General features: G+C 39.9%; 1 protein-coding gene across 1 annotated transcript; it reads right to left on the reverse strand.

Annotated features, from left to right (window-relative positions):
- Positions 1-12,616: 12,616 nt before the first annotated feature.
- On the reverse strand, positions 12,617-14,116 carry LOC131681311 (protein valois). The gene is made up of 3 exons (XM_058962051.1): positions 13,573-14,116; positions 12,968-13,509; positions 12,617-12,908 (listed from the first exon to the last, which is right to left on the reverse strand). Exons 1-3 carry the CDS (start codon positions 13,930-13,932, stop codon positions 12,716-12,718), a joined length of 1,095 nt encoding a protein of 364 aa, XP_058818034.1. The 5' UTR covers positions 13,933-14,116; the 3' UTR covers positions 12,617-12,715.
- Positions 14,117-14,552: the final 436 nt, after the last annotated feature.

The raw sequence follows: 14,552 nt of genomic DNA on the forward strand, positions 1-14,552 counted from the left end.
CGAATAACTTCTGAAAAGGTCGTAATAAAACAAAATAATTGTGTTGTTTAAACAAAATTTAAAATATCTCGAAAACTACTACATTTCAGAAAATTTTTGTTGTTAGCATTTTGATTTAAAATAGCGTTTAAAATTATATTCAAAAAGAAAATTGTATTTTTTACTGCAAATGGTATAAATTATAAAAATATGGCAAAAGTTGTTGTTGGGAAAACTTTTTTAGTGAAAGCTTCTCCATGATCTGAATACACTGAAAAAGTTTCTTTTACGTCTTTAAAACGATAAACATTAGATTTTTGACATTTTATGATGGGGTAACGCGAATAACTTTCAAAAAGTGCATAATCGCACGAATTAACTGTTTTTGTTGGAACAAATTTTCAAATATCTCGAAAACTATCGCATTTTGGAAGATTTTTGTTGAATACATTTTTATTTAAAATAAGACTAAGAATTATATTCTGCAATAAAATTACAGTTTTGTTATTTTATTACCTTATTCTGCATTACGACGGATTGATTTTTCGAACGAATGTGCTTCGATCGAATCAGGCTCCCGTTTGATTTGGCTGTCGTTATTGAGAATGCAAACCACATTCGTTCGAAAAAGCGATCTGTCGTAATGCAGAACGAGGCTGATTGTTAGAAAATCTTGTTTACCGATAAGTTCTCCATCATACAATACAATCACATTCAAAATATTTCTTTTCTCTTTAGGTTTTTGTTTCTAAAATATAAAAAAATAGAAAAAAAACTGATTTTTTTTGCAATTTATATTTTTAACACAAATTTTTGTTTTCGTGACACAACATTTTTTTCAGTGTATATTTTTTCGCACATAAATATTCATTCGCTGAAACTCGTTCTTAGAAAGTTTTACTGTATAAAATACAGTAATCCAACAAAAAAAAATTGAAATTAATGCGCGTACAAATATTTACGCCCTTTTGAAAAATTGCTCTTCTATCAACATATTGCAATTGTCAGAGAAAATATTGGAGATTCATAAACCGAACACAACTTCAAAGTTTCGTTCGAATCGACGATGGTCATATTTTGTGGTCGGCCGGTTTAAAAGAGATTATAACTACTAGAGGGAGCAAAGCGCTACTGTCTCCATGTATTCACGGACCGAAACATGGGGTCTCGCTCTAGGATATTGTATCCCATTACTTTGACATGTGTGTACCTGGGGCAATATGTGTCAAACTAATGGGCCTAGCATATGTAAGAGCGAGATGATAAATTTTCAGTGTTAACAGCGACATGCGACCTCTAGTAATTATAATCTCTTTCCGGTTTCTCATGGAATCCCTCAAAACTAATCATGCGAACCTTATAACTAGAGATATGTTTTAAGCTTAGTAATACAGTATAGGATTTTTAACAGGACATATTATTAAAATGAGTTTTAAAAACTAGAGAAATACATTGTTTTTTAAGAGGATTGTATGCTGAGAAAGACATTCAGAAGGGGACTTAATTCTAGAGCACTCTAGTTAGAGTGCGGCCAAGACGCGTTTGACGTATCCAAAAGAGCAGAAATCTGACGCATTTCTATTGTGTATACGTCAAATTTCATGTTCGTTTGGATACGTCATGGCCTCTTGGCCACACTCTAACTAGAGTGCTCTACTTAATTCCACCATCGGAGTAACAGCAATCGTATTAGGGCCAGAGAAGAGAAGACGAACAACGACGACAGGATAAAAAGAATTTGCTTCCTTATAGTAAATGGAAGATCAATATCAATTACAGCATCTGATTGCCAAGACATCATGAAGTGGATCATACGGAGAGTGGAAAAATATGAAATACTATCATACCTATTACTCTAATAAGAGAACCGAAACGTAACGAACGAACGACTACAATCCATATATAATCAGTGCGACGACAAAACAACATTCAAAGTAGGGTTTGAGCACCTAAATCCTTACTCAATGACGCCGTACGCCAACTAAATCACCTAAGGCTAGAGCGTACTTGACACCTCTGGTTCATCATGTACGTAGAAGTTTTATATTTTTGCGGCAAAACAACTCACCGATAACCTGAATGAAAACGGGCGTGGAAACCTCAAAAGTATCAAATAATCCTAAATGGGACGCATTCACTAGTGAATGGATTGATGAATTGGATTATTTGCAGGTGTTGACCCTATACGAGACAAGAGTATCATCAATAAAAAATTTACAAGGCTGTTTCAATATATCAATCCGATTTGATCAATGGAATAAAAAAATTGAAGATGCCATAAAATCATCAAAATATTGATCAATATTTGGTTTACTGTCAATATTTTTGATAGTGTACAGCTCACTAAAAGCATGAACAATAGTGACAGGAAAAAAAATGACAGCCATCGGCCCACCCCTGAGTCGATTTCTAGTCCCACTAGGAGTGCTTGCTTCAAATACCACTTCGTTAAAAGTTTGATAATTTCTGTTAACAGGGCTGGATTGACTTGCGGTCTTCGACAAAGTTGTATCCAATTAAGCTATCTTTCTAATTTTCATTTGTATTAATAATCTGATGCATACAGTGGCACCTATCGGTGAAAATGTGAGCTAGTGGATTTTCTTTATTAAAATTTTTGAAAATTTCCATACAAACTTCAAGAACATTGGTCCGGTAATTAGACTTGTCCAATTTGATTTACATCTGGAGCAAGCACTCCTGATGGGACTAGGACTCGATTCATGAGGGGGGGGGGGGGGGGTTGAGTTTTCCAAAATTCATTATTTTTCTGGACAATTTACCTTTTGCAAGATTTAACGGATCGAATGGTATGGCAGAAAGAACAGATGGTTCGGATGTCACGTTTGATGTTAGATTCATCGCATAAACACTAAGTGCCATCATTTACCCACCTGCATCTAAATATCACGTTGCAGTTGAACAAAACAGATTTTAACGTGTAGTACTACAACTGCAAACTTTTAAAGGCGGTTTCAAGTCATAACCTTTTATTTGTTACCCAGAAAGATTTCGTACAAAAAATGGACACCGTTTAAGAAGAATTATACAGTCTTTCTTCACTGAAAAATGATAAGAATACAATGAACTCTATATTTTTCGATATTTGATTACTCGCGGTGCACACAAGCGAAGCGCGTGGTGGAAAGCGTGTGAAAATTGTCACATTGACCTTGCAATAGCGCGGTGCGCATGCTGGTTAGTGCATGATTTGTTGGTGTTTGTTCAAACGCATATTCGCAGTTTTCAGTGAAACCAGATGTTAACAGGCAGAAGCTTTGCGGTTTACTATCTCTAAAGCTATAAACAAATCATACTGTTCGTCATCACATGGTCACTAGGGTGGGACAAAAAATAGATTCCAGTTTCGAGCCACTTTTTGGGTACCATTTGGGTCCTAGAACATCTGTGCAAATTCTTAGCTTGATCCCTGAAACTATATTTTTGCGCCCACTGCTGTTTAAAGTTTACATGTGATTTTGCATGGGAAAATAACCTTTCACAAAATAATTCCTCAAGAAACGCCCACTGCTTCCTAAAAATAAACCGTTATGTGGCTTTTGTAGGAAATTTAACACAGAAACAAAGTCTCGAAAACTACGAAACGATCTGACGTTTGAGAAAAAAGTTATTAAGCTGAAACCAATTGATGCTCTGACGATTGATAAAATATTCATTTTTTCTAGCACCACTGTTGTTGGTTGTCCAATATATCCAATAATATTATATGCAATTTTGTTTTGATCTTCTCTTAACCCATTCATGCCCATGTTGTTTGTGGACAACAACGTTTTTAAACAGCTATAACTTTTGATTGAATCGAGATTTGCTTACAAAAACAAGTAAGACTCATTAATGTGATTATTGCCTTTAATTTGAGTATTAACAGTTACAAGGATCAGCTCTAGAACTGAAATTATTGCAATTAGTCTTATTGGATTCCGATGGAGCAGTGCTGCCAGAGACAGTTTGCGTTGACGACGGAAAATGATTTTTTCATATATCTTCGTTATGGTGCAATATTAATGAAAACTGATGAAACTTAGCAATTTTGACTCTAGTTGTTTACGTTTTCCACGTAATTGGACTATTGTAATTATTCTAGGAGAATTGTATTGTGCATTTGAAGGTAAAAATTGACCAGCTTCTAGCACTGCCATGGAAGCACCTATCTTTATGAAAATAGGCTTTTCTTGTTTCTTGACCCCACCGTTTTCAAGGAAAAATAGTTTTGAAACCCTACATGCACTAGAAAAAAGTTGGGCATGAAAGGGTTAATGTGTCTTAATCATTTTTCTATACTGTTTGGCCACTTCGCGAGAGTTTTGAGGGATAAATTAAGTCTTCTTTTGTACATAATAAGAGAAAATTAAAGATTTTGTTTATAATTCGACGGTCAGCAGCAGTGATGCTATGAAAAGTAAAATTTTCATTAATCTTCAGGGCATCAATCGGTTTTTGCTTAAAAACTTTTTCCACAAGCATCAGATCGTTTCGTGGTCTTCTAGACTTTGTTTCCTTGACAAATTTCCTATAAAAATCAGACATCTATTTATTTTTAGGAGGTAACGGGTGACTCTTGGAAGATATAATTTACAAAAGACGTTTTCCCCATTCGAAATCCCATGTAAACTTTAAACCGTGGGCGCAAAAATATAGTTTCACCGATCGAACTAAAAATTTGCAGAGTTGTTCTGGGAGCTAAATGGGACCCAAAAAGTTACTCGGAGCGATTTTTTTTCTCATATAACCATGTCCCACTCTAATGGTCACTGCTCCTAGTGTTTAGTATTGCATTATTTTTTTTCGCAAAAATGCCAAATATTTAAAAAGGGGCAATTAATTACGAACTAAACAATTTAAACTTCCATTATGGCACGTAAAAATTTTGGATATTGTTATGGAAAAAAATTTCTACAAAAAGTTTATCTGGACCCCCATACGAATTATTGTAATATTGGTCGCAAAAGCAAAGTCCATTCCATTCTTTCATATCCCGAGGTTTCAGAGATGCTGATTTTTTTGCATAAAGTTGTTCTACCAAACACACCATAGCAAGAGTTCGTTTTCGCTTTCTCGTCAGCAATTTCCGGAAGATTCTGTAATTGCTTCCCGGCACATCACTCGGGATAAGCCAGTTGCTTTCGGCGTTCACATGTGTCGTGTGAACTGTTTGGATTTTTTGTGTCTAACTAGTTGTTATTTGGGTACTAGTTTGAATATATCGTCTAACTAGACTCCCAGTTGGTGCTAGTTACTGACGAGATGAAGTCGAAACACAAAAATCCAACCTAACAAAAAATGTTTTTTTCGCAATATTTTATAATTGAGCAGAAAAAAATGGTGACAATATAGTTTCAATTCGGAGATCGTCTAATAATTTCATACGGAACCACCCTCATGGCAATCTCTCAGCATTCTAATCTTAATATATGTACTGCGTTAAGTGAACCAAGAAGAGCTTCCAGTTGTTCAACCGTAACCGGTTCGGCTTGGTGATTGATTATTTAATGTAGGACAAGGTGGACGCAAGGAAAATTAGCTTTATGACTACGGTAGTTATTCGCGGGTTGGGACTGGTCGGCTGACAGTAGAAGGATATTATAGTCGCTGGTGTGACAAACACCTGATTTAACACTGTCGATTGTCAGTTTGTCAAGCCTAAAAATGTTCAAACAAAAAATGAATACTATAATAACATAGAAGAAACTATAATGTTTAACTTATGACAGTAGCATAAAAATCGGATTTAGGCTTTCTTCTGTAAGACTCGTATAAAAAACCTTCAGTATGAAAACCAGAAAAAATATTACAAAGTAGTCTTTTTAAATCGACTATTATTCTTGAACGCCACTATAACCGGATGTTCTTGCGTACGATTTATTTATTTTAGCCGGTTTTTACATTTTATATTTTATACGCATCCTTGCTGAATTTCGCAAGGAGCGATTCTTATGCTGAAGGATCTCGTCCGATTTTTACCCTTGGAGTTTATTTCCGATTACTACATTCTAATATATTTAAAACGAGTTTTGCGAAACATTTACTGTCCTTGCGACTTTTATATTCGATCGCTCATTTATGTAACAACTGATTGTCAAAATCGATAGTAATCCCAATACCGAATCTGTCCAGCATAAAACAGTCCCCAAAACTGTAGCATTTCTATACAGGATTGTAAGGACGCTTGTGAAGATGGATAATTTGATTTGTTTAAAACATCGCTCAGCTTGCAAAAATAAACCTACGATAACGTGTTCAACTGCCCAGCATACGCATCGACAAATTGCAAGGTCATTTTGTGAAAAAATTTCACACGCTAATCACCGCATGCTTCGCTTGTGTGCGCGTGGTCTAGATGATAACAAACAGAGATAAAAATATATAGTTCATTGCATGCTTATTTTTTTCTTTCGAAGAATGTAAGTATAATCATTTAAAACGGTGAATAATGTCCAGTATAGTGGTAAATTGTTTGAGAAGAATTATCTCCAAAACTCAACGTAGGGGTTAGGCATTTTCAACATAGAATGTGTATGCAAAGTTTGAAATAAATCGGATAAGTAGTTTTTGAATGGTAGGTAACACCGCAAATCGTGTTTTTTTTCCAGAGACGTTCTACAAAAAGCTTCGTCACCGAGTCGTTTGTCGATATTTTTGCTTAGGAAAACTACAGCATGTTATTAAAATGATACGCTACGAAATTCGCTTCACGCAAAGTTCTAAAACATTCCCAAAAAAGTGTTTTTTCACGCTGAAAAAAAAACGAAGTCTTACAAAAGTGTGAAGAAAGGGGCCGAGCATAGCGTAGTTGGTAAATCGATTACCTTGTACGCAGCTCACCTGGGTTCGATCCCCAACCCAGCACATAGGGTTAGAGATTTTTCCAAAAGAGATTTCTCTAACCAAAAAAGAGGTGAATGACCCTAAGGTTAAAACGTGAAAACTAAATTAATAGCCAGCAGAGCAATCATAAAAAGGTAATTTACTGTTGGAATTGCTTTGAGGATTATTCCAGGATTTGATGTTAAACATTAAAATCACCGATTATAAAGAATTTTGCCCGATTGTGAATGTTTTTGTGTCTTCTTTCAAAGAATTTAGTTTGCTCGCCCGTTCGTTGAAAAGGCAAATACGCTGCATCATTAGAAATGATACCAAGATCGTCTTTGATTTCAATTTCCAAGCACCCAAAACCAAATGAGAGCAAAATGCGATGTTTGATTCAGCGGTTAAGGGGTTAGACCACTTTAGGACACGAAAAAGTAGGTATATTTCGAGAATTTTCTTAACGAAACAAAAAGGTGAATCGAGATCGTGTAAAATGGGATACTAGTTAAGAAGTACAAAAATAATTTTCCATGTAATTTTGTCACAAGATGGCGCCCAGGCAACATTTTACCCTCCCCTACGTTGATGGGTTTGACGGTATTGCAAACATCTAGCATATTTCGTGCATTACTGCTAAAGAACCTCTGACAGACAATTGCTTTAAGATGGTTCTAGTATTACGCCTCGATAGTGGTGCATCGAAGATGCTTATGTTCCTTTTTATGTTTTGTGTTTTTTCATACTCTGCACCAACTCAAACTAACCTTTTCCGTTATTAGTGATGCCCTAAGACAAGACGTGACAATCGGCTTCTTATTTTTCGGCATTCTTCTTTTCGCCTATTTTCACCCTGCCGAAATCTTCCAAACAGTGTTATTTTTATTAATGAAAACGGAGTATTATTAATTTATTTTATTCCGACGATGTTTTGTATCTTGAATCCACTATATTGATGGAGGGCATCGTTTTTCCATGTCATGAGTGTTTAGTAAGGTTTAATGAAGCTATTCTCTGAATAATTTCAGATTATTGTGTGGCTTCTGTCTTATTTTTGTTAAGTTAATCCAAAGAGAATAGGAAAAGAGACGAAGAGTGAAAATCAGTCAAAACGGCAACACTCCCTTTATGATGATTTCAACACTAGAATTTTGGCAACCGCTTCCACAGGCAGCACTTTAAATGACTCCTATTATATTTTGAAAACAAACCGTATGTCGATCGTTGGATTTGTTCATCAAACGATGCGCATTTCGAATCAAAGAGATGAAATAATTCTAAAGCTTGTTTTTACTCATACATATACTCTAGAATGCACCTCACAATCACGATTGAACCAAATTCTGACGAAAAATTGAAATTTCTTTTTTAATAGATGTACAATACTTATCTCCTCCAACTCAGGCATGAGTAATGTTTATTTACATTGCACGATTGGTCTGCTTTATAAGGTATTTTTGGCTTCACACTATTCGTCTCTTTCCCTATTCTCTTTGAGTTAATCAACTACGTATACGGTAAATGCAACACTACCAAACATCATTTCGATATCCCTGCAGTAACATTGCGTACGGTCCAAAATTCAGAATCAACCAATCAGGAGCTGGACCATTCTGACGTAAAATTCGAACAAAAACGGCCCCCCTATTGTCACGTCTTGTCTTAGGTGATGCCTGTGAACCACAAAGGATCATCGCTCGCACCTCGTAATACTCGTCGTTTAATCCCTTTATTCGAACCACAGCTATAGGCAATGTTCCTATAACACACGATGAACAGCTGTCCTTGACGTTTGCTAAACAAGACACTATTTGGTCGGTGTTATCCTGATCGATGTTGTGTTCGCTTCCATTTGAAATAGCAGAGTGCCCGGTCAAAAAGGGCAATTTGCTGGCTAACGGGGGGCTATTTGCCAACTCGGACGCGCTAATTGCCCTTCAATTTGCCAGCAAATTGCTGGCAATTAGGGGGCTATTTCATTATCTACTCACAGAAACACCACCAAACTATACGAAAAACCACCAAACTATGGTGAAAATGATTGCACACTAAAACTTACCACAATCGGACGTTCATTAAGATTTTAGGCCCGAGATATTGTTCTACTATACTTACACACGATTCCACAATTTCCCACATTCGTTGGCTTAATGAAGTGCACGAAACAAACAAAATTCAAGCGAAAAAATGCCAATCGTTAAAAAAAAAACAATTTTAAGCTTAAGCCAAACATGAATCGCCATGTTGGAAAAACGCGAAAAACAACCAAGTCCATTTCAGCCGCCAGAAAATTTGTCTAAGTATTGAAATTGCCTTTAAATCGCACTCGCAAATTGCATTTGTTCCTAGGAGCAATTAGCACTGGCGAGTTGAGTGAAACGTCAAACTTTTTAAATCGCCTGACCATGTTCGTCCGCTTTTTTTGTCCGGGTGTGGTGCCAGGGGCCAGTCAGGGGTCCTATCCTCTGGCACGCAAGTAGCCTACCTCAGGTTACTGAAAGCGGTAGCAAAAAAGGTTCTCGTGAAAGGAAAACTGAAGATCGGCTGGTCAGTATGCCCAGTTAGCATACCCCAGTCGCCTTCAGTAGATAGGTGCCATCGGTGCCTTGAGTCCGGCCATAGGTCGTACGAATTCAAGGGTACAGACAGGATCAAACTAGGTCGTCGCTGCGGCGAGGAGGGGCATAAAGAGCGGGGTTGCACTAAGGCGCATAAATGTCTTATCTGCATCGCTAAGAAGCAAGCCCGTAACCATGCTATCCGTGGACCTTCGTGTCCCTTCAGTGAGGCCAATAAGAAGAATCCGTGAACGTCACACAGCTAAATCTTAACAATTGTGCAGCAGCCCAACAGCTGTTGTGGCAGTCGGTCTCGTAGTCGAGGACAGATGTCGCCCTCCTATCCCATCCGTACAACATCCCTGCCGGCAACAGCAATTTGGTGTCGGACGGGTCTGGGATGGCGGTAATCTGTACAACGGGACGGTTCCCGGTTCAAGAGGTAATAAACTCCCCCGCCGAGGATGTTGCGATTGCCAAGATCAATGGTGTGTTCTATTGTAGCTGCTACGCTCCACCAAGGTGGCCCATAGAACAGTTCAACCAGATGATCGACAGGCTCTCGTCCGACCTAGTGGGCCGGAAACCGGTAGTCATAACGGGAGACTTTAACGCTTGGGCAGTAGAGTGGGGCAACCGCTGTACAAATAGCAGGGGTCAAGCGCTACTGGAGGCGCTTGCGAAACTCGACGCTGTGTTGGCCAATAATGGCTCCGCTAGCACATTCCGTAGAAACGGGGTGGAGACATGGATTGACGTTACGTTTGCCAGCAGGGGTCTGGTTCCAGGCATGGAATGGAGGGTAGGCGAGAGCTACACCCATAGCGATCATTTAGCAATTCGCTTCAGGATCAACTATGGTGTGCAGCATCCGAGGGCGGGAGATCCTTGTCAGGTACGCGGGTGGAAGTCCAATCACTTCGACATCGAAGCTTTTACCGCGGCCCTGGGACTGGAGGCCAACGCCGACAGTCTAAGCGGGGATGCGCTGGTAGCCGTTCTATCACGCGTGTGCGACGCCACTATGCCGAGGAAAACCCTGCCAAGAAACGGCAGACGCCAAGTATACCGGTGGAGTGCCGAGATTGCAGCTCTACGGTCAGCCTGCCTCAGAGCTAGACGTAGGATGCAAAGAGCCCGCACCGAGGATACAAGAGAGAACTGCCGTGTAGTGTTTCGAGCTGCGAAATTGGCCCTTAACAAGACAATTAAAAGCAGCAAGAGAGCGTGTTTCGACAACCTGTGTGAGAGTGCCAACGCGAATCCGTGGGGTGACGCCTACAGAATCGTGATGGCCAAGACCAAAGGGGGCTCTTCACCCCCAGAACGGTCTCCGGACCGGTTGGCGAGGATTATCGAAGCACTTTTCCCGTCTCGAGCCCCTGGCCACCTGCACCACGAGACAATGCGGGCGTGGCCGAAATGGTGGCTCCGGTGACGAATGAAGAACTACTCGCAGTGGCTAATTCCCTAGCAATGAACAAAGCTCCAGGGTTGAATGGAGTTCCAAACAGCGCTCTCAAGGCAGCGATCATAGCGAACCCGAACATGATCAGGCTAGCTATGCAGAGATGCCTTGATGAGTGCCGCTTCCCCGATAGATGGAAAAGGCAGAAATTGGTGCTGTTACGAAGCCCGGGAAGCCGCCAGGCGACCCATCGGCGTACAGACCAATCTGTCTGATCGACACGACTGGCAAATTGATTGAGAGGATCATCCTCAACAGGCTAACCCTGTACTCAGAAGGTACGGACGGCCTGTCAAGCAACCAGTTTGGCTTTCGGAAGGGTAAGTCCACGGTGGACGCTATCAACTCAATGATAAAGACTGCCGAGATAACCATCAAAAGGCGAGGAATTCGATACTGTGCGTTGATGACACTTGACGTAAAGAATGCATTCAACAGCGCAAGCTGGGATGCCACCGGCTTAGCCTACCGGTGGGTCTGTACCGGATCCTGGAAAGTTACCTCCAGAACCGTGTACTGCTATACGAGACCGATGCCGATCAGAAAAGGGTTCCGCCGGAGTCCAGCAGGGCTCGATCGTAGACCCGGTGTTATGGAACCTCATGTATGACGGGGTTCTGAGACTGAAGTTCCCACCTGAGGTCAAGATCGTCGGCTTTGTCGATTACGAACCCTGGAGGTCTATGGGGAGTCAATCCCTGAGGTTGAACTAACCGCAGAACACACGATCGACACGGTGGAGGAATGGATGAGCGCGAGAGATCTGGAGTTCGCTCAGCATAAGACGGAGGTAGTTATCGTCAACAACCGCAAGTCGGCACAACATGCAGTTATCCATGTGGAAGAAGTTGTGATCACCTCACAGCGAAGTCTGAAATCTCTCGGAGTCATTATAGACGACAAGCTGACCTTCGGCAGCCTTGTTGACTATACATACAAGAGAGCGTCGACTGCGGTTGCGGCATTATAAAGGATGATGTCCAACAGCTCAAAGGTGTGCGCCAGCATTTCTTGTATAACTAGTAAGTACCACGATGGGTTTCAATTGCCTATGGTGAACCTCGAGATAAAAGTTAGGGTCATGACTCTTGAACCCCACGATTTACCAAGAAACAAACGACCACTGTGTCAGAAATTTGTTTGACAAGGCGAGGGTAAAACCCATGGCATCAACGCATCATTAATTCTTGTCAGTCTTTCAGTTCTCGGCGTGAAAATGCACCTTCACTTAGGGACTCCACCGTTCAGCAGCCTCTTACGACACGGATTAATTTTTAGCTGATATACTTCCGGATACTACACGGTCCCTAGGCTGATTTCGTCCGAGCAAAGATAACAGTTGGATTTGCCATCCAGCCCGGTTGTGACCCAAAATAAAACTTATCTACAATTGCATAGCGGAATTTAAAAACTCTGTTTCAATTGACTTCGCGGCTTATTCTTATTATACAGAAGAAATACAGTGTTAGTTCATGGTGCTACGATCCTAATTGAAGTGACATTCCTTAAGGACTCAAAAATACTACTGGTTTAAAAGATTCCACACATCACATCCCGTACCACCAGACCTAGGCGAAACGATACCTGCCGACAACATACTAATTTCGTGTACTTTATTGAGCCTGTTTTTTTTGTTCAAGATATTTGTAATTGTGGTGAATACAAGAAACAAAATAGAGTTGAAGGGTCTCAATATTCTGACATGAGCAATTTTTTTGCTTGCGTGCACATCCAATGGGATTTGAAACAATATAGGTATGTAACTAGAATCCAAACGCATTAATTTCAAGTCAAATGAACCTCTACTAAAGGTAATATATTATCGTTTAACAAGATGTATGATTCATTAACTTCAATTCAACCTAGCACGGAATTGGAATCCCTAAAATTCTTCCCTCTTGAAGAACGATTCCCAGCCAACCAACCAACATGCGCCAATACTATTCGATTCACGCTGTTCATCCCACAGAACATCTCGCAGGTAATTTGGAGCAGGTGTGCTCTCGTGCAGCAGAATAAGCTTTTCGTCGTAGAATTTGGCCTGGTTGGTGTTTCCTATGACAATAAAGTTTGTGCTGAAACCGAATAAGATCATTTAAAACAATGCTCAAAAATAAGAAAAGGGTAGTCTTACTCATTAAATGCGATTTTGTGAATTTTTCTGCTAAAAACTTGGACGGAGTGCATAAAGACATTGGGTTGCCTTGTGTCCACAAAATGAACATTTCCAGCTTCGTCACCAAGTCCCACGATTTGATTTGCTTCCTTTGTGGATGTCCAGTAGAGAGCTGTGAAGGCATACTCATGTTCATCGAAAATTGCCGACGCCGGTCGAGGCTTCCGTAAATCCCACATAAGAGCCGATCGATCAAGTGAAGATGATACGAAAAGTGATCCGTTCTCTCTACTGGCAGAAATGCCGGTAATTTCATCCGTGTGGGCAAACGTTATTGTGCTGATGGAATGAAGATCCGCGCCATAATTCCAAATTTTCAGACAGCCATCATTGGATCCGGTGACTAGTTTATTTTCATCTCCCTGAAGTAGATCCATTGCGGATATCCCTTCAATATGTTCCGCTTGTTTATCAACCTGGTATAACGAATATCCTTCACCACGTGCCGGATTCTGTGTGGACCATAATTCTATTGAGCCTTTGTCGGTTCCCAGAACAAACTATAAACAAAACATTTTATTATTATTTTATATAAAAATAATCGATATCATTGTCTTACGAACCAAATTAGGATCCTTTGTAAATTTGAGCGCTGTAATCGAATATTTACACTGCTTTTTGAAGCAGACCTTTGATGCGTCCATCACATCACCCGTCTTATCCCACCCGTAAAAACTTGATCCCCAGCGCCGTCCCATTAGATCATTGCCAACAAGCACCACCTGTCCGTTAGAATTGTATGCGACATGATCCAGACAACGATGTAGAACATTGGCCGGGGGTTTGCGTGTCATTCGATACTGCTGCGAATTCAGGTTCGGATATTGGAGGCTGGCAGTCAGTTCTATAGCGGTACCGGGCGGCCGATACTCAGGTGGCTCATTGAACATTTCAATCATGCTTAATCTTTTGGTATAATCCATATCGACGAAAATTGGTTGCACTAGTAATACGATCCAGAAATATCTATCACTTACTGAACTACGAATAAGTTTATTTTCGTTCTCTATTAGGAACTCATTATCTTAAAGTATTGAAAAGAAACCAACGCTTGATAGTCTCACTTCTACAATATTTGGAGGTTAGCTTTGTCTCGAAACAATAAACGTAAACAACTTCATTATAAACGCTAAACGCACATGCTTAAGAACAGAGTCAATTTTTGTGCAGGATTCCGTTAGTCGAATCCGTTTATCGGTAATGGTAAACGAGTTCGACAAAACCTAGTGTCGTTGTAAAACGGGCAATACAATTTGTGCCGACATTTTTTTGTCGAACTCGCAGTGATTATTCAGAAGATACACGAAGAAAAATTAGTTTGTGATAACGATTTTTCCACGATCAAAGTCCCTCTAAAGGCTACTGTACACCTCGGGAATTTGATCACGGAATTCGGGCCGAGATTTTGTGCCGGATTTTAATCACGGAAAATTGTCCGCTGTTATCTCTCCAAACTGTCAAAATAAAACTTCTGCTGCTTCTGAAAAATACTAGTTGTTTCAGAACAGCATAGATTTGCAAAAGCAATGAAAACATTTTTTCC

Source organism: Topomyia yanbarensis, chromosome 2 (genome assembly GCF_030247195.1).
Source record: "Topomyia yanbarensis strain Yona2022 chromosome 2, ASM3024719v1, whole genome shotgun sequence".
NCBI lineage: Eukaryota > Metazoa > Arthropoda > Insecta > Diptera > Culicidae > Topomyia > Topomyia yanbarensis.

What these genes read in the sequence shown, in the direction of transcription:
- LOC131681311 (XM_058962051.1), bottom strand. Translation starts at nt 13,932, where the DNA reads ATGGATTATACCAAAAGATTAAGCATGATTGAAATGTTCAATGAGCCA. An exon ending in TTACAAAGGATCCTAATTTG is followed by an intron (nt 13,510 to 13,572) that starts GTTCGTAAGACA and finishes TTTTGTTTATAG; the next exon opens with TTTGTTCTGGGAACCGACAA. An exon ending in CACAAAATCGCATTTAATGA is followed by an intron (nt 12,909 to 12,967) that starts GTAAGACTACCC and finishes ATTCGGTTTCAG; the next exon opens with CACAAACTTTATTGTCATAG.